Source organism: Heterodontus francisci, chromosome 2 (assembly GCF_036365525.1).
Source record: "Heterodontus francisci isolate sHetFra1 chromosome 2, sHetFra1.hap1, whole genome shotgun sequence".
In the NCBI taxonomy this organism is placed as follows: domain Eukaryota; kingdom Metazoa; phylum Chordata; class Chondrichthyes; order Heterodontiformes; family Heterodontidae; genus Heterodontus; species Heterodontus francisci.
In genome coordinates, this window is record NC_090372.1 from 183,432,578 (window position 1) to 183,459,687 (window position 27,110).

At 42.6% G+C, this 27,110-nt stretch overlaps 1 protein-coding gene across 4 annotated transcripts in view; it reads right to left on the reverse strand.

The window, feature by feature from the left end:
* LOC137349219 (partitioning defective 3 homolog) overlaps positions 1–27,110 on the reverse strand; it is a 956,485-nt gene that overhangs the window by 7,790 nt on the left and 921,585 nt on the right. For all 4 annotated transcript variants that reach the window (XM_068014722.1, XM_068014712.1, XM_068014729.1 and 1 more), the window contains one exon: positions 17,040–17,157. In XM_068014722.1, coding sequence (XP_067870823.1) covers positions 17,040–17,157 — 118 coding nt within the window. The remainder of the gene's footprint in view (positions 1–17,039; positions 17,158–27,110) is intronic.

Here is a 27,110-nt window from a genome sequence, read left to right on the forward strand (position 1 = left end):
AGTATTAACACACAGATTGAAATATTAAAATTTTTACCGTAGCTCCTCACACACACTGGCACTGCTGGGATTAAGAGCTGCCTGCCTGCTGATTGGCCGGCAGCTCCATTAGGCGGGACTTGCATCTCATTGAGGCAGGAAGTCCCGCCTAAGACCAATTAAAGGCCTGGGGCCCTTAAAATCCAGACTGGATACCCAAGCCCGGTGGAGCTGGATCGCCATTGACTGGTGAACAGCTTCTGTCCACCATGCAAAAAATTCTGGCCTTAATCTTTGGAGCTCTATTAGAAAAAAACCCAAAAAAGAATATGTTGGCCAAAATACTTGCTAATTCTTGAAGAAAAAAAGAGAAGATATGAAAAGATGTCAGATATCCTTTTTGGTTTGGCGTCCCAAATACATGTAAATGACTGTCACTGGAATTTTCCTTGAACAGTTCCTGTCAGGCGACATTGAAGTTCAGTTTGGGTAGGCTTTCCAGGAAAAATGCAGCAACAGGGGTTTCAGGCAGTTTCTTATACTAGCTTCTTGAGAGATGGAAAACTGGCAGGCTTTTCAAAAGAGCTGGAACAGACTGAGTTGGGGGTTTTGCTTCCTTGGCAAATTTTCTCCAATTGACTTTTGTAATACTGTCCACACCCCCAGCTCACTCACTATCCAAAGCAAAACCAAAAACAAAGTCACAAGAATCAAGTCTCCTGACCCTATAAAACTTAATCTGTCACTTCTTTGTAAACATCTTTCCTCAAGTCAAAAAACCCCTGCTGGGTAATTATTTGAAGACAGGTAGGTGCCTTCCAGTAAGGGCTTGTTTTTAGCACTCCTTGATTCTTCCAGTAACTGTTTTCAAATTCGGTCCAAAAGACCTTCTGATGCCCTCTTTTTAAAAAAAATCCAGCATCTATGGGATCCTTTTTCAGTTTTAACACTCAAGATTTAATAAATGGAAGCACTTCTAACACCTCCACCCTTGGAGGAATGAAACACCATTTTTAAATGAGTTTCATTACAAAGTGTAGAAAAAATAGATGAAAATATTTTAAAACACATTTACACAGTCATAGCCATTCACTCTTTACCTGCAGTTGATACAGTTCTGCTTTGTACCATCTTTGCATTCAGATAACTCAAAACAAAGTTAGATTCTAGATACACTTGCTGCCAGGGGAGGTGGTGGAAGCAGATACGATAGCGACGTTTAAGAGACATCTTGACAAATATATGAATAGGAAGGGAATAGAGGGATATGGGCCCCGGAAGTGCAGAAGGTGTTAGTTTTGGCAGGCATCAAGATCAGCGCAGGCTTGGAGGGCCGAATGGCCTGTTCCTGTGCTGTACTGTTCTTTGTTCTAAAGCATCTGCAATTACATTATTTTTGCCCGAAATGTGGATAATCTTTAAGTGATAAGGTTGCACAGTAAATTCCATCAGAATAGTCTGGCATTCTGGTTTTTAAATTTGCTGTACAGAACCTTAGTTAGGCCACACTTGGAATATTGCGTGCAATTCTGGTTGCCACACTACCAGAAGCACGTGGAGGCTTTGGAGAGGGTACAGAGGAGGTTTACCAGGATGTTGCCTGGTCTGGAGGGCATTAGCTATGAGGAGAGGTTGGAAAAACTCGGATTGTTTTCACTGGAACGACGGAGGTGGAGGGGCGACATGAAAGAGGTGTACAAAGTTATGAGCGGCATGGACAGAGTGGATAGTCAGAAGCTTTTTCCCAGGGTGGAAGAGTCAGTTACTAGGGGACATAGGTTTAAGGTGCGAGGGGCAAAGTTTAGAGGAGATGTGCGAGGCAAGTTTTTTACTCAGAGGGTGGTGAGTGCCTGGAACTTGCTGCCAGGGGAGGTGGTGGAAGCAGATACGATAGCGACGTTTAAGAGACATCTTGACAAATATATGAATAGGAAGGAAATAGAGGGATATGGGCCCCGGAAGTGCAGAAGGTGTTAGTTTTGGCAGGCATCAAGATCGGCGCAGGCTTGGAGGGCCGAATGGCCTGTTTCTGTGCTGTTCTTTGTTCTTTGTTCTAAAGCATCTGCAATTACATTATTTTTGCCTGAAATGTGGATAATCTTTAAGTGATAAGGTTGCATAGCAAATTCCATCGGAATAGTCTGGCATTCTGGTTTTTAAATTTTTCCACAAAGGCTAGGGGGTTATGATCAGTATATACCAGTGTCTCTCTGTAGTCGTGGCAGACATATCCTTCAAAATGCTTAAGAGCTAATAATAAACCGAGAGTTTCTTTTTCCACTGTCAAATATCTTTTTTGATGTTGATTTAGCTTTTTGGAAAAAGTATCCCATTGGCCTTTTTATACCTGATTCATTGTCTTGTAACAGGACTGCACTGACCTCCAGGTCACTAGCATCAATCACTACCTTGAAGGGCTTAGTGAAATTTGAGCAACCAACTCCAGTTCATTATGAAAATGGCTATCAGCCTCTCAAAAGATGCTTGGCACTCCCCTGACCACACTACCTTGGTTTTCTTTTTCTGTGGCAAATCTGTCAGTGGAGCAGCTATAGCACTAAACTTTGGTACAAACTGTCTGTAGAAACCACACATCCCCCAAAACCTCATGATTTCTCACTTAGTCTTAGGGGTAGGGAACTCCATCAATGCTTGTACTTTTGCTGTTCTTGGCAACACTTGTCCTACTATATGCCCTAGGTAGATTATTCTCGCTTTTGCAAATTCACTTTTGGCAAGGTTTATTACCAAATCAGCTGATTGTAACTTTCCAAACATAGCTTCTAGTTGTTTCATGTGGTCCTTCCAAGTGTCACTATATACCAGCATGTCATCAAGGTAAACTACACAGTTAGGAACACTGGCTACCACTTGTTTCATTCGTCTCTGAAAAGTTGCTGGGCATTTTTTTTAAGCCTGAATGGCATCACTTGGCATTGGAAAAGACCATCTGGCATGACAAAGACCGCTATTTCTTTAGCTCTGGGTGTTAAAGGAACTTGCCAGTATCCCTTTAACAAATCTATTTTTGTAAGAAACATGGCACTGCCCACTCTGTTAATACAGCCTTCCAAATGAAGAATTGGGTAGGAGTCTGCCTCTGTTACTGCATTAACCTTTCTGTACGAACATACGAATTAGGAGCAGGATTAGGCTACTCAGCCCTTCGAGCCTGCTCTGCCATTCAAGTGTTCATGGCTGAATTGATTACTCCACATTTCCACCTGCTCCCGATAACCTTCCACCTTGGTCTATGCAGAGCCTAGTTGAACCAAAAGGTTTAGGCACTAACATGACTGGGGTACTCCAGCTGCTTTGACTGGGTTCAATTAGGTGGCTTTCCAACATGCATTGATTTCTGATTTTACCTGGGCATGTTTCTCTGGACTTAAGCAATAAGGATGCTGTTTTACAGGAAAGGATTCCTGTGCATCCACATCATGTGTGGCTAATGTTGTACATTCTGGCTTTTCCCTACAGACTCTTTTAAATGCTGTAAGTATCCTTGTTAGGTCTTCTAGTTCTGCATCTAAATATGAAATAATGGTGTCCAATCTCCCAAACAATTCAGTATTATCTAACCGGATAGTAGGAAGTTCAATTTGAGAATTGTCTCGCCTTCTTTCTGCCTCATCCTCACTATCCCTTTCATCCTTCACTGTCCCTTCTACCTGACATAGCTATGCTTGCTTATCCTCCTCCCAGCGATGATATTGATATGACACAGCCGATCCTTTATCCGGCGATCCGGGGTTTAACTCAAATAATTAACTTTACCACTTTATATGGACCACTGAACCATGCTTTCAGTGGTTCACCCTGTACGAACACCTCATCTCCTGATTGGTATGTTCAGGTCTTGGTAAGCTTGTCTGCTCATTTCTTCATGGTTGTTTGGGAAGCTTTAAGGTATTCCTGAGCCAGTTTGCAAGCTTTCATGAGCTGTTCCCGGAACACAGATAGATAATCTAGCACAGAAGATTCGTCTCTCTGTCCTGAAAACGTTTATTTAATTAGTTTTAGAGGACCAGTTATTTCATGTCGATAAACTAATTCAAAAGGCCTAAAACTGGTAGATTTATTAGGTAAATCTTAAGTGGCAAACAAAAGAAATTCTAGCCCTTTATCCCAATCATGGGGATATTCATGACAGTATGCTCTGATCATCGTTTTGAGGGTCTGATGGCACCTTTCTAAAGCTCCTTGTGTCTGTGGGTGGTATGCTGAAGACTTTAACTGTCTTATACCCAAATTACCCATAATTTGATGAAAAATGTTAGACATAAAATTGAAACTTTGATATGACTGAATCTCAATTGGTAATCCATATCTAGTGAAGAACTGGGTTAACTTCTCTCTCCTAGCAAAAAATGTACTCGAAAGAATGGCCTCTGGGAACCGAGTAGCCATATCCATGATAGATGAGTATATATTAGTGTCCTGCTTTTCTTTTCGGTAAGGGTCCTACAGAGTCTACCAACACCCCACTAAATGGTTGCCCAAAAACTGGTATGGGAATTAGAGGTGCCGGTTTTATGGCAGGTTGCGGTTTTCCCACAATCTGGCACATATGACATGTTTTACAAAACTGCGCTACCTCCTTGGAAAGACCTAGCCAGTAAAAATATCAACTTGTACGTGATTGGGTCTTCCGGATCCCCACATGTCCCGCTACAGGAATTTCATGTGCTGTCCTTAGTAGTTCCCAGCGATACTTTACCACTATCTGGTGAACAACTGTCCATTCTTTGTCCACAGGTCTGTGAGGAGGTCTCCACTTCCTCGTCAGAATCCCATTTTTAGCATAGTAACTTTCTGGAACTCCTTTTGCCTCAGCTTCAGTTCGAACTGATTGTGCCACTTTATTTAACTCTGGATCAGCTTGCTGAGCTGTGATCACAGAAGACTTATTAAACATTTCCTTCAGATTATCCAAATCCCCAAAGAAAGTTTCAGATATTTGACTATCTGACTTTGATGCCAATTTTACCTCCGACAATGGAACTTGTTTAGCCATTACTCGGGTTATGACACATGAAGGAAAAATTCCTGGAACCTTTTCCTGCAACTGTTCTGTCTCTTTAACGTCACTTGGTTTCTCTGTGACTACTGGAGAAGCAACTATCTTAGTTCCGGCCAAATCATTCCTCAGCAGCAGGTCAACTCCGTCTACTGGCTAACTATCGATAGTTACCGTTCTGGACATTAGGACACACTCTAGGTGCACCCGAAACAAAGATACGGGTATATACTCCCCGCCAATACCATTCACTAAAACCTTGGCATTCAGTGCGCTCTCAGGTGGAAATGTGATGCCTTTCCCCAGCAAGAGAGTTTGGGTGGCTCCTGTATCCCTAAGTATAACTATAGGTTTACCTGCCTCACTTGGATAAGGGGTTACTTTACCTTTTGACAAGAATTCCCCATAACCTTCAGATATCTTATTCACAATCCCTGCACTCTCAGTGGTTTTTGTATTTAGTCTCACAGCGGCAGTCAGAGCTACAGCCTGATCTGCTGTACTCAGTCAGGGCCCCTTTCTCTGCAATGGCTTTGTGTACCCCAATGAATCCCGTGGGTTTACCCCACAACTTCCAGCATTCTGCATGCAGGTGTCCCACCTTGTGACAATGGTAACACTTAAGCTTGTGGACCTTAATTTCACCCTCAGCTTCTTCCTTTCTGGCCTGAGCAGAAGATCCCGGGGCGTTCCCAGCTGTCCTTTCTTGTCACCGGCTACTTGCCTTCCTTTCACGCTCCCACCTTCTATCCTTCTCAGGTTCTTGGGGGTGACGGACAAAGGGTTTGAGGTTATAAACAAGCTTGTACTCATCAGCAATTTCTGCTGCCTGTCTGGCCATTGAAATCTTCTGGTTCTCTACATGGGTTCTTACTAATGGAGGGAGTGAACTTTGAAGTTCTACCAGGAGAATTAGATCCCTCAGGTTCTCATACGTGGCCTCTACCTTTAACGCCCACATCCAACGATCAAAATTTATTTACTTTACCCTCTCAAATTCTATATAAGTTGGCCTCGACAGTCTCCGGAGGATCTGAAATTTCTGCTGGTAAGCTTCATGGACCAACTCATACGCAGCGAGAATAGTCTTTTTTGCCATCTCACAATCTGCAGAAGTCTCCTTAGTTCCATGGCATAAACTTCATGAGCTCTGCCCATCAACTTGCTTTGCATAAGCAGTGTCCATCTTTCCTTCATCCATTTCATCTGCCTGCCTATCTTTTCAAAAGAAATAAAAATGCCTCTACGTCCCTTTCCTCAAATTTAGGGAGGGCTTGCACAAATTTAAACAGCTCTCCACTGGGTCCTGGGCTGGAGCCAGATCTTTCCTCACCGGAACTTTCACTGGGTCAAGACCACCCCTTTGTCTTAGTTCCATCTTTTTAACTTCAAATTCCCTTCCTTCTCTTTCTCTTTGAAATGCTCTCTCTTTTTCCCTTTCCTCTTTTTCAAATTCAAGCTTCTTCATAGTCAATCCTCAAAGCAGCTCAAGTTTTTTCAATACTATTGCTTTTTCTTTTTCCTGTTAACGCTTAAGTTTTTCCATTTCTTTTTCTTTGTCCATTTCAAGCTGCTTCATCTTGAACTCAAGTGTTGCTAATTCAATTGCACTACCCTCTGGTTTGCCTCCTCCTTCCAATTTCAAATGCTGTGCTATTGCTTCAATTATGTCTGCTTTCTTAACTGCTGGTTTTAACTCCACTGCCAACAGTTCTGCCAAGTCCTCCAGTTTAACCTTGGTTAAGTTTCTCAAATCACTCAGGGATACATCCTCCTTCCCCAGAAAGATTGCAGCAACTGTTAAAGACACTTCGGTAGAGTAAACTTTTTTTTTTCACTTTTCAATTATTATTACCCCACTTACAATTGTACATCGCTGGCGTTGGGTTATCCTGCAAAGAGCCCCCAATTATTTTTTATGACGGAGGCGGGAAAAGAGCACTGTTTAATCTACTTCCACTTCTCCAAAGGCCACAATATATATACAAATTCTGTGCCATTTACCGATATGGTCCATCATAGACTCTGGGCTGAATTTTTAAAGCTCGCCGCCAATCTCGGCAGCAAGCTTCAAAACAGACGTAGTGCACATGAGATGTGTGCCGCCAGATTTTGCGCGGCGGCTCATTTACATGGAGGAGGCAGAATGCCCATCCCCGGTGAAGTAGAGGGGGCAGCTGCTTCGTCCCCGGCCATGGGGTCTGGCGCCACCGCACAGGTGCCGGCGCCATTTTCAAGGGCTGCAAGGCCTTACAAGTAATTTGCATTTTAAAACAGAAATGGAGGGAACATTTACATTTGTAATTTTAATAAAAGATTGATGCCCCTCTCACACAACCCCCCACCATGACCAAACACTTCATTTACTGCCTTTTCCACACAAAAATATTCTACCCATCTTGAACTTCAATACCTTTGCATTCAACCACTTCCCATCATCCCCTCAGCCAATTAGGGAAGGAAATCTGCTGTCCTTACCTGGTCTGGCCTACATGTGACTCCAGACCCACAGCAATGTGGTTGACTCTTACATGCCCTCTGAAATGGCCTAGCAAGCCACTCAGGTGTATCTAACCGCTACGAAGTCAATAAAAAAGAATGAAACCGGACGGACCACCCGGCATCGACCTAGGCACCAGAAACAACAATGGCAAACCCAGCCCTGTCGACCCTGCAAAATCCTCCTTACTAACATCTGGGGGCTTGTGCCTAAGTTGGGAGAGCTGTCCCACAGACTAGTCAAGCAACAGCCTGACATAGTCGTAGTCACGGAATCATACCTGACAGACAATTTCCCAGACGCTGCCATCACCATCCCCGGGTATGTCCTGTCCCACTGACAGGACAGACCCACCAGAGGTAGCGGCACAGTGGTACACAGTAGGGAGGGAGTTGCCCTGGGAGTCCTCAACATCGACTCTGGACCCCATGAAGTCTCATGGCATCAGATCAAACATGGACAAGGAAACGTCCTGCTGATTACCACCTACCACCCTCCCTCAGCTGATGACTCAGTACTCCTCCATGTTGAACAGCACTCGGAGGAAGCACTGAGGGTGGCGAGGGCACTGAATGTACTCTGGGTGGGGGACTTGAACGTCCATCACCAAGAGTGGCTCGGTAGCACTGCTACTGACCGGGCTGGCCGAGTCCTAAAGGACGTATCTGCCAGACTGGGTATGCGGCAGGTGGTGAGAGAACCAACATGAGGGGAAAACATACTTGACCTCTTCCTCACCAATCTGCCTGCCGCAGATGCATCTGTCCATGACAGTATTGGTAGGAGTGACCACCGCACAGTCCTTGTGGAGATGAAGTCCCGCCTTCAAATTGAGGATACCGTCCATCATGTTGTGTGGCGTTACCACCGTGCTAAATGGGATAGATTTCGAACAGATCTAGCAATGCAAAACTGGGCATCCATGAGGCGCTGTGGGCCATCAGCAGCAGCAGAATTGTACTCAACCACAATCTGTAACATCATGGCCCGGTATATCCCCCACTCTACCATTACCATCAAGCCAGCAGACCAACCCTGGTACAATGAAGAGTGCAGGAGGGCATGCCAAGAGCAGCACCAGGCATACCTCAAAATGAGGTGTCAACCTGGTGAAGCTACAACACAGGACTATCTGCGTGACAAACTGCGTAAGCAGCATGCGATAGACAGAGCTAAGCGATCCCATAACCAATTGATCAGATTTTAGCTCTGCAGTCCTGCCACATCCAGCCGTGAATGGTGGTGGATCATTAAACAACTAACTGGAGGAGGTGGCTCCACAAATATCCCTATCCTCAATGATGGGAGAGCCCAGCACATCAGTGCGAAAGATAAGGCAGAAGCATTTGCAACAATCTTCAGAGAGAAGTGCCAAGTTGATGACCCATCTCGGCCTCCTCCTGAAGTCCCCAGCATCACAGATGCCAGACTTCAGCCAATTCGAATCACTCCGCGTGATATCAAGAAACAACTGAAGGCACTGGATACTGCAAAGGCTACGGGCCCTGAGAATATTCCGGCAATAGTACTGAAGACCTGCGCTCCAGAACTTCCGCGCCCCTAGCCAAGCTGTTCCAGTACAGCTACAACACTGGCATCTACCCTGCAATGTGGAAAATTGCCCAGCTATGTCCTATACACAAAAAGCAGGACAAGTCCAACCCGGCCAATTACCGCCCTATCAGCCTACTCTCAATCATCAGTAAAGTGATGGAAGGTGTCATCAACAGTGCCATCAAGCGACACTTGCTTAGCAATAACTTGCTCAGTGACGCTCAGTTTGGGTTCTGCCAGGGCCACTCAGCTCCTGATCTCATTACAGCCTTGGTTCAAACATGGACAAAAGAGCTGAACTGAAGAGGTGAGGTGAGAGTGACCGCTCTTGACATCAAGGCAGCATTTGACCGAGTATGGCATCAAGGAGCCCTGGCAAAACTAAGGTCAATGGGAATCAGGGGGAAAACACTCTGTTGGCTGAAGTCATACCTAGCGCAAAGGAAGATGGTTGTGTCTGTTAGAGGTCAATCATCTGAGCTCCAGGACATCACTGCAGGAGTTCCTCAAGGTAGTGTCCTAGGCCCAAACATCTTCAGCTAGTTCATCAATGACCTTCCTTCAATCATAAGGTCAGAAGTGGGGATGTTCGCTGATGATTGCACAATGTTCAGCACCATTCGTGACTCCTCAGATACTGAAGCAGTCCATGTAGAAATGCAGCAAGACCTGGACAATATCCAGGCTTGGGCTGATAAGTGGCAAGTAACATTTGTGCCACACAAGTGCCAGGCAATGACCATCTCCAGCAAGAGAGAATCTAACCATCTCCCCTTGGCATTCAATGGCATTACCATTGCTGAATCCCCCACTATCAACATCCTACCATTGACCAGAAACTGAATTGGAGTAGCCATATAAATACCGTGGCTACAAGAGCAGGTCAGAGGCTAGGAATCCTGCGGCGAGTAACTCACTCCTGACTCCCCAAAGCCTGTCCACCATCTACAAGGCACAAGTCAGGAGTGTGATGGAATACTCTCCACTTGCCTGGATGGGTGCATCTCCAACAACACTCAAGAAGCTTGACACCATCCAGGAAAAAGCAACCCGCTTGATTGGCACCCTATCTACAAACATTCACTCCCTACACCACCAACGCACAGTGGCAGCAGTGTGTACCATCTACAAGATGCACTGCAGCAATGCACCAAGGCTCCTTAGACAGCACCTTCCAATACGCGACCTCTACCGACAAGGGCAGCAAATGCATGGGAACACCATCACCTGCATGTTCCCCTCCAAGTCACACACCATCCTGACCTGGAACTATATCGCCGTTCCTTCACTGTCGCTGGGTCAAAGTCCTGGAACTCCCTTCCTAACAGCACTGTGGATGTACCTACCCCACATGGACTGCAGCGGTTCAAGAAGGCAGCCCACCACCACCTTCTCAAGGGAAATTAGGGATGGGCAATAAATGCTGGCCTGGCCAGTGATGCCCACATCCCATGAATGAATTTTTTAAAAATTGTAGGAGTTTTCCCCGCTCTCCGCACCTCAAAAAGTTCACCCCACCCCATCCCCTACCCATCACCAGTGTTACGCCTCGATCTCCAATCGGAGATCCAAAGTTGCGGGAATTCCGGCCACCGGCTGGAATATTGGCGTGGGATAGCTGTTGGGACAAGCTAAGTGTTTATGCATTCATTATAATTTATTTATAAAGGCACAGTGTGGCTTTCGTGCAGAGAGATCGACTATTGACATGCTGTTCTCCCTTCGTCAGATACAGGAGAAATGCCGTGAACAACAGATGCCCCTCTACATTGCTTTCATTGATCTCACCAAAGCCTTTGACCTCGTCAGCAGACGTGGTCTCTTCAGACTACTAGAAAAGATCGGATGTCCACCAAAGCTACTAAGTATCATCACCTCATTCCATGACAATATGAAAGGCACAATTCAACATGGTGGCTCCTCATCAGAGCCCTTTCCTATCCTGAGTGGTGTGAAACAGGGCTGTGTTCTCGCACCCACACTTTTTGGGATTTTCTTCTCCCTGCTGCTTTCACATGCGTTCAAATCCTCTGAAGAAGGAATTTTCCTCCACACAAGATCAGGGGGCAGGTTGTTCAACCTTGCCCGTCTAAGAGCGAAGTCCAAAGTACGGAAAGTCCTCATCAGAGAACTCCTCTTTGCTGACGATGCTGCTTTAACATCTCACACTGAAGAATGCCTGCAGAGTCTCATCGACAGGTTTGCATCTGCCTGCAATGAATTTGGCCTAACCATCAGCCTCAAGAAAACGAACATCATGGGGCAGGATGTCAGAAATGCTCCATCCATCAATATTGGCGACCACGCTCTGGAAGTGGTTCAAGAGTTCACCTACCTAGGCTCAACTATCACCAGTAACCTGTCTCTAGATGCAGAAATCAACAAGCACATGGGTAAGGCTTCCACTGCTATGTCCAGACTGGCCAAGAGAGTGTGGGAAAATGGCGCACTGACACGGAACACAAAAGTCCGAGTGTATCAGGCCTGTGTCCTCAGTACCTTGCTCTACGGCAGCGAGGCCTGGACAACGTATGCCAGCCAAGAGCGACGTCTCAATTCATTCCATCTTCGCTGCCTTCGGAGAATACTTGGCATCAGGTGGCAGGATCGTATCTCCAACACAGAAGTCCTTGAAGCGGCCAACACCCCCAGCTTATACACACTACTGAGTCAGCGGCGCTTGAGATGGCTTGGCCATGTGAGCCGCATGGAAGATGGCAGGATCCCCAAAGACACATTGTACAGCGAGCTCGCCACTGGTATCAGACCCACCGGCCGTCCATGTCTCCGTTATAAAGACGTCTGCAAACGTGACATGAAATCGTGTGACATTGATCACAAGTCGTGGGAGTCAGTTGCCAGCATTCGCCAGAGCTGGCGGGCAGCCATAAAGACAGGGCTAAATTGTGGCGAGTCGAAGAGACTTAGTAGTTGGCAGGAAAAAAGACAGAGGCGCAAGGGGAGAGCCAACTGTGCAACAGCCCCAACAAACAAATTTCTCTGCAGCACCTGTGGAAGAGCCTGTCACTCCAGAATTGGCCTTTATAGCCACTCCAGGCGCTGCTTCACAAACCACTGACCACCTCCAGGCGCGTATCCATTGTCTCTCGAGATAAGGAGGCCCAAAAGAAAGAATAATTTATTTAAATATTTAAATCAAGGCTCCGCCACCGCCATGCGGCGGGGTGTGGCCGCCCCAAGGCCTCACCGCCGCCGGTAAAATGGGGCAGGACCTTTCAGGCATCAAGGCCCATGGCTGGCCTCTCCTGGAAGTATTTTCCGGGCACCCCCACCACGACCCCTGATGTTGGGGGGCTGGTAAAATTCATCCCTCTATTTTTATCCCACAATAAAATACACCAACCATGTTTCTTTAATAAACAACAAAATGATCAGTTTATTATATTACGAGTCTTAACCAGTAATGAAGCAAAATATTAACACAGATTGAAATATTAGAATTTCCTTTTTACCTCAGCCACACACACACATATACACCGGTTAACTGAAAAAATAAAGAGATTTACTCTTTCGAGCACTATTACAAAAAAAACCCAAAAAACAATACGTTGGCCAAAATACTTGCTAATTCTTGAAGAAAAAAAAGATGTGAAAAGATGTCAGATGTCCTTTTTGGTTTGGCATCCCAAATACGTGTAGTTGACTGTCACTGGGATCTTTCTAGAACAGTTCTTGTCAGGTGACGTTGAAGATCAGTTTGGGCAGGCTTTCCAGGAAAAATGCAGCAACAGGGATTTCAGGCAGTTTCTTACACTAGCTTCTCAGCTTCTCAAGAGATGCAAAACTGGCAGGCTTTTCAAAAGAGCTAGAACAGACTGAGTTGGGGTTGTGCTCCCTTGGCAAGTTTTCTCTAATTGACTTTTGTAACACTGTCCACACCTCCAGCTCACTGTCCAAAACGAAACCAAAAACAATGTCACAAGAATCAAGCCTCCTGACCCCTATAAAACCTGATCTGTCACTTCTTTGTAAACATCTTTCCCAAGTCAAAAAACCCCTGCTGGGTAATTATTTGAAGACAGGTGCCTTTCAGTAAAGGCTTATTTTTAACAGTCCTTGATTCTTCCAGTAATTGTTTTCAAGATCAGTCGAAAAGACCTTTTGATGACCTCTTTTTAAAAAAAAATTCCAGCATCTATGGGATCTTTTTTCAGTTTTAACACACAAATCCTCAAAATGTAAAAATGGAAGCACTCATAACACTGTGGCCGAAGCTGCGTAAAAATTCAAAATGTTGTTACATACACTGAATCTATTACATACCATAATTAGGTATTAGTACTCAAGATAACCCTGAGGATTGTACAGCTCTCATGAAAACAAGTTGCCATTTGTAGGATGCCACGGTGTACATATTCACATTCAAGTATTAAATTATATATTTACAAGCTTAAGCATTTATAGACGGATTGTATCATAAGGTTGATATATTTGCCAGCTTTCTACGCCAAGTCAATGTAATTTTTCAATGAATCTTTGTGATAGCCTTGACCTGATGATTAAATGAGAAAGCTAGATGAATACTCTGCACAAAGGGTGATCAGTTACCATAAGATTTACAAATATCTTCCACGTGTTGCTTTCTTTGTATATTTACTTTGATAAATTCTGTATTGATCAATCATATTGGAAGTTTATAACTGCACATGGCACTTAAAAATTAGAATGGCTGGAAGAGACCAGTAGGCTTCCAGATCAAATATTGCATAGAGACACTGAACAAAGTTCCCTCTACTTTGCCTCAAGATTGTGCCCCACCTTTCAGCTCCAGAATAGCACGCTTTAATACACCAACATAAATATTTCCACGTGCTGTATCAATTTTCCTTATGGCCTTGCCTGAGCACGACTGCAAATTTAATTTAGTTTAGTCCATTTGTGATGAATTATGTAAACTATTGTATTGTGGTACTTGCCAGGAGCTGAGCAGAAACTTGCCAAACTTATAAAGGGTCCCTCTACATGGAAGAAAGCAGACTTTATTTCTGGGTTCAAAACTGAGATCTAAAGATAAAACCAGTGTGCCAGCTCATTCCCTTAGAGTATGATTTATGCTTAACGAGTTTTCACAGACTGAAAAAAATTAAACACCAGTGGGGTGATGGGGGTAAGGGAGGAGAGCTACCAAAATAACAGGAAAATGTCAACAATATGGATGATGAATGAAATAGCCATGTATCTTGGTTAATAGAAACATGAAAAAAACTATTCTTTCCATACAATCATTAAGCAAAGGAAATACTTGGCTTGTGGTGAGAAATGCAGTAATGTTTAGAATACATAGGTTTTGCAAACTCTGATTCTTGACTCAGCTCAGAAACCATTCTTTTTAATGGGAAACTGAGAACAGTTCCATTTAAAATATATATATATATATATTTGTGGTTCCAATAAATTCAGATTTGATCACAAGCTGCATTTCAGCAACTGATTTAAACTCATGTACTGAACTTGCTATTTAGGAAATCATTCTATTCCTGAAGATAATTGTGCCCCTTAGGAATCCCCTCTGTTCGTTACAGGAAACTATAAACTGAGGTTAAAATAGTCTGTTTAAAACTGTTATGAAATTAAAATACACAACAGTTTGCCCTTTGACCTACAGTAGTTAAGTTCCAAGTCTTCTAGAGTCCAACCTTTTCTCACAGTCCTAGTTCCCAAAGCACATGTTCCTCCTCCTCCCCTTCACCCCTAAGATAAGCGATAGTCCACAAAACGGAAACCTGCTAACAAAATAATGGTGCACAATGGAAAGTGGCACGCATTTCCACAGAGAGAAACAATTTTGTTTTGCAATGGAAACAAAAACCCAGACTATAACAATAAAACACAGATTTTATCTTTAATGCGATTTAAATAAAAGTGGAATATTGGCGCTTACATTACAATCAACAATTTTAAAAATCTGAAGCTAGCAATGTGACTTGATGTAAAAATTGATCAATCACTTGATCCAGTATTAGAACAATAAGAATCTTACACTTAAACTCAAACACAGTGATGTTTCTGAATCCCAATTTCTCAAGATAACAACGACATGCAGTTCCTAGTAATATTTCAAGAAAGAATAACCCCATGGCTTCCATTGATCCCATTTTAAAGAATATGTAAAAGCATACAATTTTGCACAATTTCCCCAGATACCCATTTTTTAGGATTGCATGCCCGACATGGCCCACCGTGGGATCAGTGCATGTTGTATAAAGGTCTGGTCATTGTATTCCATGAAAATGAATGAGCACACTCCACACTTGGGGCTGGATTTTACTAGCCCCCCCCGATGTCGGTGGTCATGGCGGGGAGGGCTTGGAAAATACCTCTGGGACAGGCCCGCCACGGGCCTCGAAGCAAGGAAGGCCCCGCCCCATATTACTGGCGGCAGTGAGGCCTCATGGCAGCCCCCTCACCGCTCGGCGACTGGAGCCTAATTAAAATATTTTAATTTATTTCAATAAAGGAATAAATATTTACCTCGTTGCAGTGGGATCGCTGTTGCAATATTCTGGCCGGTTGCCGCAACTCCCGCGCCTTTGGATCTCCGTTCGGAGATCCGAGGCAGAACAGTGATTGGGGGGAAGCAGCTAATTTTTCAAGGATGGGTGAGGGGGGAAAACAGGAAAAACTAAAGCGATTGGTGGAGGGGATGGTGGGAAGGGGTTGAAGGTTAAAGGTTTTAAACTTTGGGGGTGCGGAGGAAGGTTGGGATCGCGAGATTAGTTTTTTGGGGGGGAGAGGGCAATTAATAAACTGATTAGTCATGGGGGGTGGGAGAGGGGATGGCAATTTTGAATAAACTTTTAACTGTAATTTTCTCTCCCCTACAACTTTAAAAATGTTAATGATTCAGAAGGGCCTAAAGCCATTTAAAAATGGCAGCAGCGCCTGTGCAGTTGCGCCGGATGCCGTTTCCGGGGACGGAACGCCTGCCCCCTCTACGCCATCGGGGGTGGTCGGACTGCCCCGTCATGTAAATGAGCCACCGTGCTAAATATCGCAGCGGCTCCACGGTGGACATATCGTGCACGCGCCAGGTCGTTTTTGAAGCTGGAAGAATTCAGCCCTTGGTATCACAAACATGAGGCAATCAGTTACCAGAACCATCCATTTGCATATATGCTGCCACTTCATTTGCTGTTCCATTTTCCCTGTCAGCAGACATCACCAACTCACTAACTAAAACTGAAGATCTCATCAGAAAGGAAGATAGTTGGCAGGAGGCAGCATGAGAAGTAAGCAGTAAACATGCAGTAATTATTATTAATTCTGACGCCAACATTGAAGTATTAGTCATGATAAGATGACAGTAAACTTAAATCAATGCACCCTAAGCTATAAATAAACATGGCTTTATATTTTACACACAATGGTTTTGTACAAACAAACAGTCATGTTTATCAATCCCACTGGATAGGCCTGTGTTAAAATAAAAACTCCACTCACTACATGTCGCAGAAGCCACTTCAACTTTCCTCTGAAAATCAATATTTGCATGTGCAACATTTTTTTCTTAAGTCCTTTCATAAATGTCTGCATGAGCAAAGTTCACTATGAAAGTCCACCGTCTGCTGGACTCCTCCAGTCACCATCCACTCTGAGCACAGTTGCTTTGAAAACTATGCAACACCAATGGAAAATAAAATACCCAGTCTGGAGTGAACTTCATTACTTCTTTCAAACATTGGTTGTCCCCAAAGAAGAATGGGTTAGTCCAGTTAATCAGGATAGCATCAGGTTTCTCCATACAGACTGAAGCTGCTCAAGCAATGATGGGTTGATATTGCACAAGATGAAATTATCAATGATGCACCACAGATGTAGATAAGGGGTTAGAAGTTAACAGGTCAAAAGGCATGCGACTCCTCACTGCTTTTACTGCATACAGGCCCAAGGATCAGCGTTTGCAGATGCTGCTATTAGTCAAAGTTCATTGCCCTCCGTCCCCATCTGGACAGTCTAAACACTCACCCAAGGCTGTTCAAAACTGTATGTACGCCTCCGGTCCTCTAGCTCCTCTTGTTTTGCTTGCTGGAACTCGTTTCTTAGCTTCTGTATCCGATCGTGGTTACTGGGAGCAAGTCTGTTACTAGAATGGAAAAGGAAGGGTAAAAAAAAACTGAAATACACGAAGCAACACAGTGCATTAAGCAGAGCTAATATAATTCACCTCAAGGTTGACAAAACTGGTAGCGTTGACTTCACTTTTAATTTACTGGTGTGTAAATCAGGCAAAGTGATGAGAGAACCAGCTGGCAAGGGGCGGTTGTTAACATTTGCTTCTTTCCAGCTATCAAATTCACAGATTCATGCTGGGGAAATCACCAACACTGGAAGGGAAATCAACCACTCAGATATATTTGCATATGCATAATTCGATATATTTTTATTGCAAAATGAGGTAACCTCATCACCAGTGAGTTTCAACTGGAAGGAAGAATTCTCTACAGGAAACAAATGTGACCAATTTTAATTTGCATTTGGAAACAAGCTGTCCTCTGCTTCACTTGTAAAGTCTATCTGTTCCTTTTAAAAGGGCCTTTGTATATGACGTCCCATGAAAATCAAGAAAGCAATTAGTTAATCAATTTTAACTGAGTCATCAATCACTTCAGATTTTAAAGCTAATTACCGAATCAATAAAACAAAATGCACAGGTAAAGAGACACAAAATGAAAGAAATAAAATATTCAAAGTCTAAGTGAATATAAGGTTACTAATTTTTAAAGGAAAAGTACTTTTAAAATAATCACAACCAATAGTTTTCACTTATTACGCGCAGCATAAAATAGATGCTCAAAATTTCAAATAATTGATAGTGATCAGTGTACACTTCAATTTTACTGATTTTCTTTGTAGCTATTCATCAAACACTGATCAGACATGACCTAATTGAAAAGTGGAACAGGTTTGAGGGGCTGAATAGCCTACTCCTTATCCTGTGTTCCACACGATCCTCCTCAAGCTGGTTTAAACAAGGTCAGAGGCTCCTTTCATGGGTACCCATGCCAGTTTTCTTCAGTGGCCCAATCAGCAGTAAGCATACTTTCAAAATCAAGAATAAATGCTTTAGTGTAAGTTCCCTTGCTTCTTCAGGCTGGATGTTACTGGCTATTCTATCAGATAAAATTCATCCTCATAAAGGTAGTGAGTAGGAGAGTCAGTCTGCATCAAGGTGACCCTGTAACAACTGCATCTTCTGTGAACTACTTACACTGTAGTTCCTCACTCCTAACAGCTCAAGTATTATTTTTCTCCTTCTTTAGTTTCTCTCCTAATCTACATGACATTTTCAGATAAAAGGAGCCGGCAGGCAACATATTCATAAGGTTCTGATGAAAGGTCACCGACATGAAATGTTAACTTGCGCTTCTCTCTCGACAGATGCTGCCAGACCTGCTGAGTATTTCCAGCATTTTCTATTTTTATAACATATTCACAGGGCTCTGTGCCCACTATACTTTGTCACCCACTAGATGTGCAAGAGCACCTTGGGTTGACAGACCCTGCAAAGTATATTCTAGTGAGCAAGAAAGAGACGCAATCAGGATCAAATTTGAAACTAAACGTAGCTTACAGGGCAGATAATAATAAAAGAAGCCACCTCATTTTAGGCAAGATGTAAAAGCAAGGGAGGAAATACAGCATAGATTCACTAGCCTGTTGTCAGGGACATGGGGTTATGCTTATGAAAAGAAACTTGAACAATTAAAGTTTTGTTCAATACATTATATTGGGTACAATTGGCCAATAATACAAGGTGAAGTCAATAGACAAAGTAGTGGTACAGCTCAGTACAGATGAATGTAACAGCATGAGGTTTGGGTAGACAATGTGAGAATGCTATTTAATATGCTAGCTACAATGTGCTGAAAATAACTGAGCAGGAAGAAAGATTGGCTTTTGGTGGCTAGGTTGTCAGAATCTTTATGAAGTTGTTTAAGAAACTGGGATCCAGGAATATTCTTCTGTCATGCACAGGATTCAAGTACTATATAGAATATACAGCTTTAAATTTTAGGGTGATAAAATTGGGCGATTCCAAGTGGAGTTGTTGGAATAGAAACTATGGTAAGTTATACAAGAGGGTTATGCTGCTAATTGCAGATTTCACTGATCAATGACATGGCAGCAGGAGGGCACAAATTTAAGAGACCGCAAAATCTATGTTTGTTTTCATTAGATTGGGGGAAGTTGAGCAGGGATCTTATTGGGGCATTCCAGATTGTTAAGAATATTGACAAGTGTGTCCCTGGAAAACTGCTAATCATGGCTCTGAGAATGACAGTGAACATAGAAACAAGGATCAGGAGTAGGCCATTCGGCCCCTCGAGCTTGCACCACCATTCAATTCGATCATGGCTAATCTTCTACCTCAATGCCAATTTCCCACACTATACCCACATTCCTTGATATCTTCAATATCTAGAAATCTGTCAATCTCTGTCTTGAATATCCTCAATGACTGAGTCTCTAAAGCCTTCTGGGGTAAAGAATTCCACAAATTCACCACACTCTGAGTGAAAAAATTCCTCCTCATCTCAGTCCTAAGTGGTCTACCTCTTATGCTGAGACTGTGTCCCCAAGTTCTAGACTCACCAGACAGGGGAAACATCCTTGCTGCATCGACCCTGTCGAGCCCTGTAAGAATTCTGTATGCTTCAATGAGATCACCTCTCATTCTTCTAAACTCTAGAGAATACAGGCTCAGTCTCCTCAATCTTTGAGTGGTATGAATGGACAGATCAGTTCTAACTATTTAACAGAGGGTAATGAATGTTTGGAATGGACTGCCCTGGGAAATGATGCAAAATGATATCAGTAATTTTAAGAGGGAGTTGCAGGCACTTGGCAGGAAAATAAGTTGAGAGATATAAGTCGTGATTTGTGTATTCCAAGAGGGCCAGGTCTCGTATTTTCCAATAATCACAAAATACGTGAAAAGGAAAAGTGCTGTTGAAGCAAAGTCCATAATTTCTTTGATAAGGAAATTACATAGTTGTTCGAAAAAGAGAAATAGTTAAAGGGTATGGAAAGGAAGCAGGACTGTGTTTAGGCCAGAAGGCTTAATAAGGAGGAAAACAGTGCAAAGAGCCGATAGGCCTTCCAAAGTATTTAATTGGCTATAAAGTGCTTTGGGACTTCTGGTGGTCGTGAAAGGTGCTTTATAAATGCAAGCCATTCTTTCTTTCTTCCAAAGGCCCTGCCTCTGCACAATAACATTCCATAATGATGTTTCCTTCTTCACCATTACACAAATCTCAGACGATCTCACGGACCCATATCTGACCAGACCATGGCAAAGCATAAGGGAAAAAAGCCCAATTGATACTGACCTTTAAGTGGAATCCATATTTTGAATGAAAATAATGAACTTTGGATGCAAACTAGTATAAATTTTTCACATTCTGACATTTCCTATATCTGCTACTAACCATCATCTGAAAACTTTACTGGTGTAAATTGCTAAAATATATAAGGATTCTGTGCTCCAAGTGGGAAAACTGCACTTGAAGAGATCAGAAAGTTACCTCTACATTTTCTATCAATAAAATATAAGTTTTGAGAACGCCATCACATTCAAAATTTCAGAATGCAAAGCAACAAAAGTATTCTTTAAAAAGGCATAAAAAGATAAGCCAAGTAGCAGCTAAACATCACAACCATATTCTTGACCCCCAGAGCATGCGATCATAGGATAATATATTCATTGTATTATTCATTTAATTAAATAAATGGGTTACACTTGGAAAAATTACAGACTTGTATTAAGTATCTATCTGTTATTAATAGCAAACATGTCTCAGTAAACAGTGATCCTTACACGATGTGAAACTAATCTTTGAAGTGCTACTGCTGTCAGCCTCCCACGCAGTTTAGCAAGGCACCATTTCCCAGTCTTTACCTGTCAAACGGGGAGTGCTGATTTTAAAATGTGGCTGCTTTTTGGTTTCATATGGGTGTATTGTTCATCACAGCAGACATGCTCTGGCTTCTGAATAAGTAAATTCAGAGTGTACGAAAGGTTTGGAAAAGTCATTTGGATTCAATGCTAGTTCTCAGTGAAGTGAATGGCAAATACAGCTCTACAGATACATAGGCAAAAAATACAAAATTAGAAATCAGAATAATTGAAAGGTTGTCTGATTTTGGGGGCACCTCCAACAATGCAGCACTTGTTTAGTACTGTACTGAAGTGTCAGCCTGGATTAAAGTGTCAAATCCTGGAGTGAGGCTTTAATTTAACTGCTCTAATCCCACTTCCCTGCTCCTACCCTTTCATAGTCCTTGTTCCAAAGTTTAATTCCCATACAAATGCCATGATTAATGATGTGGAGTCAATACTTTCTCACAGTAATACATTCAACCTTCTAATGACCTTCATGTGCAAAAAAAAATGTTTCAAACCTCCCATTTATGTTGCTATTTAATTCAGAGCTGCTCTATAAATATTAAAAAATATCTGGAATACAAGGCAGACTGATCAGATTTATAGAAAAATAAAAATCGAGCTTAAAATTTTGGGTGGAACTCTATCAAGACTCCTGATGAAGGTCACACCCAAACTGCTGACCAACTGTTTTTTCTCAGATGCTATGCATCTCTAGCATTTCTGCTCTACAATAACAATTCAGGTCGGATGGACATGACATTAGGATATAAGAATGTTAGAAAGGAAGCTGGGGTTGGGAAGAAAGGAAGAATGCTCAATGGAAAACAGGAGCAAAACAGTCAAGAGTTCAAACAGGAAACCTCAGCAAATAAAATGTGGAAACACAGTAAGCTTTAAACAGGCAAGACTTAGTAAAAATACTGTAAAACAGGAACAACTAGTGGGTTCACCACACTGGGTAGTTGCTCTTTTCATTGAGTGAAGGGTCTTTTTCTTTACAGAAATGCAGACTTACAGGACTGATAGGTGCCAAAAGGCATTGGCTCCTAGTTTAAAAATTAGAGTTTAACAGTAACAGCAGCATGTCATGTCGGCTTTGCTCTGATGATGGTTGGTGACCAAAGGAGGGCTGATATGTTTATTTATGATGTTTTGGAAATACTATTTACAGCTTGCCTGACACTGCACAATTATATATTGCATGAATTTCAATCTAAACATATGACATTTCTGACTAACAAGAATTTTAAAAACTACAAAATAAAATAAACCCAGTGTTAAGAAATGATAGGGATGCTTATCCACTATTGGAAAGCTTGAGGATGGGGTAAACAGTTATATCAATCTCGCTACCTTTCTTTTTTTAAGATTCAACATTGGCTTTTTAGATTTGGCATAACATTATACAAACCTCAAAAGGTTAATTGCAAAAGGCAACAGTATAGTAAAATCTTTATTCAAGGAAAATTAATTCCATGGTTACCTACTGGAATGCGAGATTACACACCTCCCTAGTGCTTACGTGCCCAGTCTCCAGCCTGTTTGGATTGCCTCTAACTGTGTGCTCACAGGGCATTAAAATGCATTTTAACGCTTCATAGGAAAACAACTCAAACAACCTTTTTTCTCTATCTACTCTCTACCTCCTATATTCCTTCGATACGCAGCCAGTTCAAACATTTTTAGCAGCAATACCCTTCAAAGCTCTGATCAGTGCTTGTTCCTGATTGCTTTATGCTAAATATAAAAATGCCTTTTGTGCATATCTGCTTACCTACTGATCAAAGGTAGATGCTACTTTCACCAGAACAGTCAGTCTTCCTAACTATTCATGGTAAACTGGTGACCATAGCTACACAAACTAAATCATGCAAAGAAGCAGCTCGAAGTCAACTGCAAACAGATACAACGATTTAATCCCTTTATAAGAAGTGCAAATTAATCCAATATCGGAAAACTGTAAATGCAGGCAACATGAATTAAATATTTATCAAAGTCTAAAACATTTTTAGACCCATGCTGCATTAACCTACAGATCAAAGACAACAAATATAAAAGCTTTTCTGAAGTAATTTTTAAAAGGACAATGCAGCAATTTAATTTTAAAAGAGCTTTTAGCATCTGACTAATGGTACAACTTAGACTGAAGGAGGTCTTATCAGTGTTTACAAGACCTACTCTGACAGCAAGCAGCAACTTGCCAAACCTGCCCCATCATAAATTTAGAAATGTAATTAGTGCAGATTAAAGAGATTTTTGAATATTACAAAACCTCTGCCAGCCACATATTTATAGTTAGAGCTTTCTCTTACGAAACAAATTCTCCATTTTGACTTGAATATTCCAAACATAAATGGTCTGGGATCTAACGTGGTTTACACAATGCAGTATAATAGTTTGACATGGTAATTTACATTGAGAACAATTTTGGACAGTAAATGAAACATCTAATCATACATTTGTTCCATAGGCAATAATAAATTGTTGTTGTTTGATCTGTGGCTCTGAAAAATTGCTTATGAAGGAAGAAGGTTGAACAGCAGATACTAATTACATGTGAAAGCCAATTCTAAGTCATTTACACAGCATGTTGGCTAACTAGTTTGTTGTACTACCACACTGCAGCATATAGTGGCAATATTCAACTTTGCACATTAAACTGCTCACAAGGTGAGCTCCTGATCTCAGCTGGTCTACCCCCAAGAGGAGCAAAGTGCTCTCCCTGACAAGAGAAAGGCAGCCACACATCGTGGATAAGTAATGAGCTGAAAGGGAGGAATCATCTTGCTCTCTTCAGTGATGTCAAGTTGGGGAAATGCACTGAGCGGAGAGCTGCAGTGGTCGTGCTGGGACCCCCACTGCTCCTTATGTGGATGATGACTTGGATTCAGCACAAAATGTAAAATTCACAGATGATACGAAGCAGTAATATTTTATGAGGCAGAACTACAGCAAATTAAATTCAAATATTACACATCGGAAGAAGAAGAGGGCACACAAACTAAGGGTGAAGCTGAAAGAGATCTGTAAGTAATAACAGACTCGTCACCTAGCAGGTCCCGTCATTCTAAAGCATCAATCAATAAAGTTAACAGATTGGAGCTCAAGACAATTGTGATGAAATTATGCAGTTCTAGAACATAGAACATAGAACAGTACAGGCCCTTCGGCCCACGATGTTGTGCCGAACCTTTAACCTACTCTAAGATCAAACTAACTACCTACCCTTCATTATAGATTCTCTGGTCATGCCATTATGTTGAAGATTATGTTCGGTTCTGGTCAACAACACACAAGAGGAAAATCCAAGTGTCAACAGGAGTGCAGAGAAGGCCTAGGAAGCTCAATCCCAGCCAGATTCAGTACTGACTTCTGAGATTGGGTAAAAGAAAAGTCTTAAGACTTAAGAACAAAAACATAAGGGGGGCCTAATAGAGATACATGATACTAAGCAGAATAAAAGCAAATAACAATTGGAGCACTCTTTTAAGTTAGACATTGTCTGCAAGACAAGAGATGAGAAGCTAAGCTGGAAAAACACAAGATCAGGACTGAAGTCCGAAGCACTTCTTCTGTACATAATGATCTTCCGGGTAAGGTAATGAAGGCAAAAACTCAGTAATCGTTCAAAAAGGAAGTTAAATGCGACAGCAGGGGGGAGTCAGGTTTCTCTGAAGGGCGGAGCTCGAAGACAGAATGGCACTTCTCACCTGCACCTACCTTTGTGCTGTACATGCACCCCTAACAGTATGCCATTGGGAGCAAATCTATGCCGCTGGCCTTTACAATCTCAATCAGATATCTGATGCAAAGCATCCTCACCACTGAATCAAGTTAAATCTGGGCATTTACGAAGTGCTGTGGGCCATCAACAGAAGCAGATGTTTATAATCACTAAAATGTGTAACCTCATGGCATAGCATATTCCTCCATCACCATCAAGCCAGATGACCATGTTCATGGCATTACATAGAACTTACAACACAGAAACAGGCCAATTGGCCCAACTGGTCTATGCTGCTGTTTATCCTCCTCCCACCTTATCAACGTACCCTTCTATTCTTTTCTCCTTCATGTAATTATCCTGCTTCCCCTTAAATGCATCTATGCTATTCATCTCAACCTCTTCACATGGTAGTAAGTTCCGCATTCTCACCACTCTCCGAATAAAGAAGTTTGATCGACACCTCGGCCACTATCCTAAACATTTGCCCCTGCACCATGAACGTATTGCAGCTGCATTAGGTACCGCAGCAATTCATCAATGCTTTGTCAGCAGCTCCTTCAAAATCCAAGATTTCCACACCGTAGTAGTAGAAGGCAACAGTTTCATGGGAACATTACCAGCTCCAAGTCACATATCTTCCTGTCTTGGACATATCTTGAGGTTCCTCCATTCCCCGGGTCAAAATCCTGGAACTCTGTAGCTTAAGAACATTGTGAAAACACCTTCACCACATGGACAACTGTGGTTCAAGGAGAAGGCCCACCAGTAGCTTCTCAGGACAACAAGGGGTGGGCAATAAATATCAACTTGCCTGTGTCTCACACATTCCACAAACCAATATTTTAAAAATTGGCTTGCAGCAATTTACTTCCTAAGTCAATCCGTAATAACTTTATTTCAAAACCATTAAATATAGCATGGACATAAAATACCTTTCAAGATGTAACCTTTTCATACTATCCACAACTTTTGAAGTTAGTTCAGTTCAAGTAATTGAAAATGGCAAGATGGTGGCTCTTATTACTAACTCGATCAACATCTAATGCCATAATGTTTAAGAGCATGCTGCAAGAGTACATCAGTATGATTTGTTGTCATTTCACAGCCCACTTATCCAGGTGAATAAAAAGGAATTTTTTTGAATCCAACAGAAATACATTAGTGCTGGGTCAGAATGAGATTGCACAAAGAGCCATCCTATTGTCAGATTCGTCATGACTATCACAATGGTGCAAACTGCAATAATAACCTTCTGAGGTCAGAGCAATTACTTCTCAAAATACACAGCAAGGAACAAAATAAAGACATCGTTATAAAACACCTTTTACAAGCACTGACCCTGACAGGCACATAGAAGGTTACTGACTGCTGAGTTCATGTTCCAGAAATAGCAATGGCTACCAGAATAATGTAATGGTTAGTTATTACATATATGTAATGCATTACAGCCTGGATCTTTCTGCATCTGAAGGCAAGCATCAATCCTGCTGCAATGTGTGCTTAGAATATTTGCTACAAAAGTCTCTTTTGTAATCGTACAAATTATAACTACTTTCTCTGCTTGCTTGCTCTTGGATTTGTGTGTAGGAGGAGAAGAGACAGGACAGATGATGAACTGGGTGATCTGCAAATCATTGCTATTCCATAAATGACTGTCGTCTGTGTACTCTATGGAACGGACAGATCTCTGCCTTGATGCCCCCATGCGAAGCACTCCACTATAGATGGGTACTTGATTGAGTGACTCATAGCTCAGCACCAGCAAACCTCTCCCACAGAAGATAACTAAGGGCTGGATGGCGCAGAAAATGGCGGCCATCCCCCACGGGGCCCACACTGCTACAGCAGGCGGCCACGCCGCCCACCCCCCCCCACAATCACGTGGCGGGGGCAGCTTTAGCGACGCCACTCACGACGTCACTGATATGCACCATTTTTAAAAGGCCGCCAGAGCTGCAAACAGTTCAGAGTGCAGCCTTCACCCCCTTCCCTATAGACAAAGTGCAGCCTTCACCCCCTGCCCTATCGACAAAGTGCAGCCTTCACCCCCTTCCCTATAGACAAAGTGCAGCCTTCATCCCCTTCCCTATAGACAAAGTGTAGACTTCATCCCCTACCGTATTCACAGTGCAGACTTTACCCCCTTTTCTACACACAAAGTGCAGACATCACCCCCTTCCCTATACACAAAGTGTAGACTTGTTCCCTTCCTCCACCACCACCCCCCCCACACAACCACCAATCAGAGTGCAGTTCACCCCTTCCCCACCTTGGTGCCGCCAGCTTTCCCTGGACAGGAAAGTGAAGGCACGTGAGTGCCACTCGTGCTGAGGATCAGGAACTGAAGGTAAGATCGCTGTGGTTAATATTTTAATTCATGCAAATGTGTTATTTAAATATGCTACGTCGGGTCCCGTTGCAG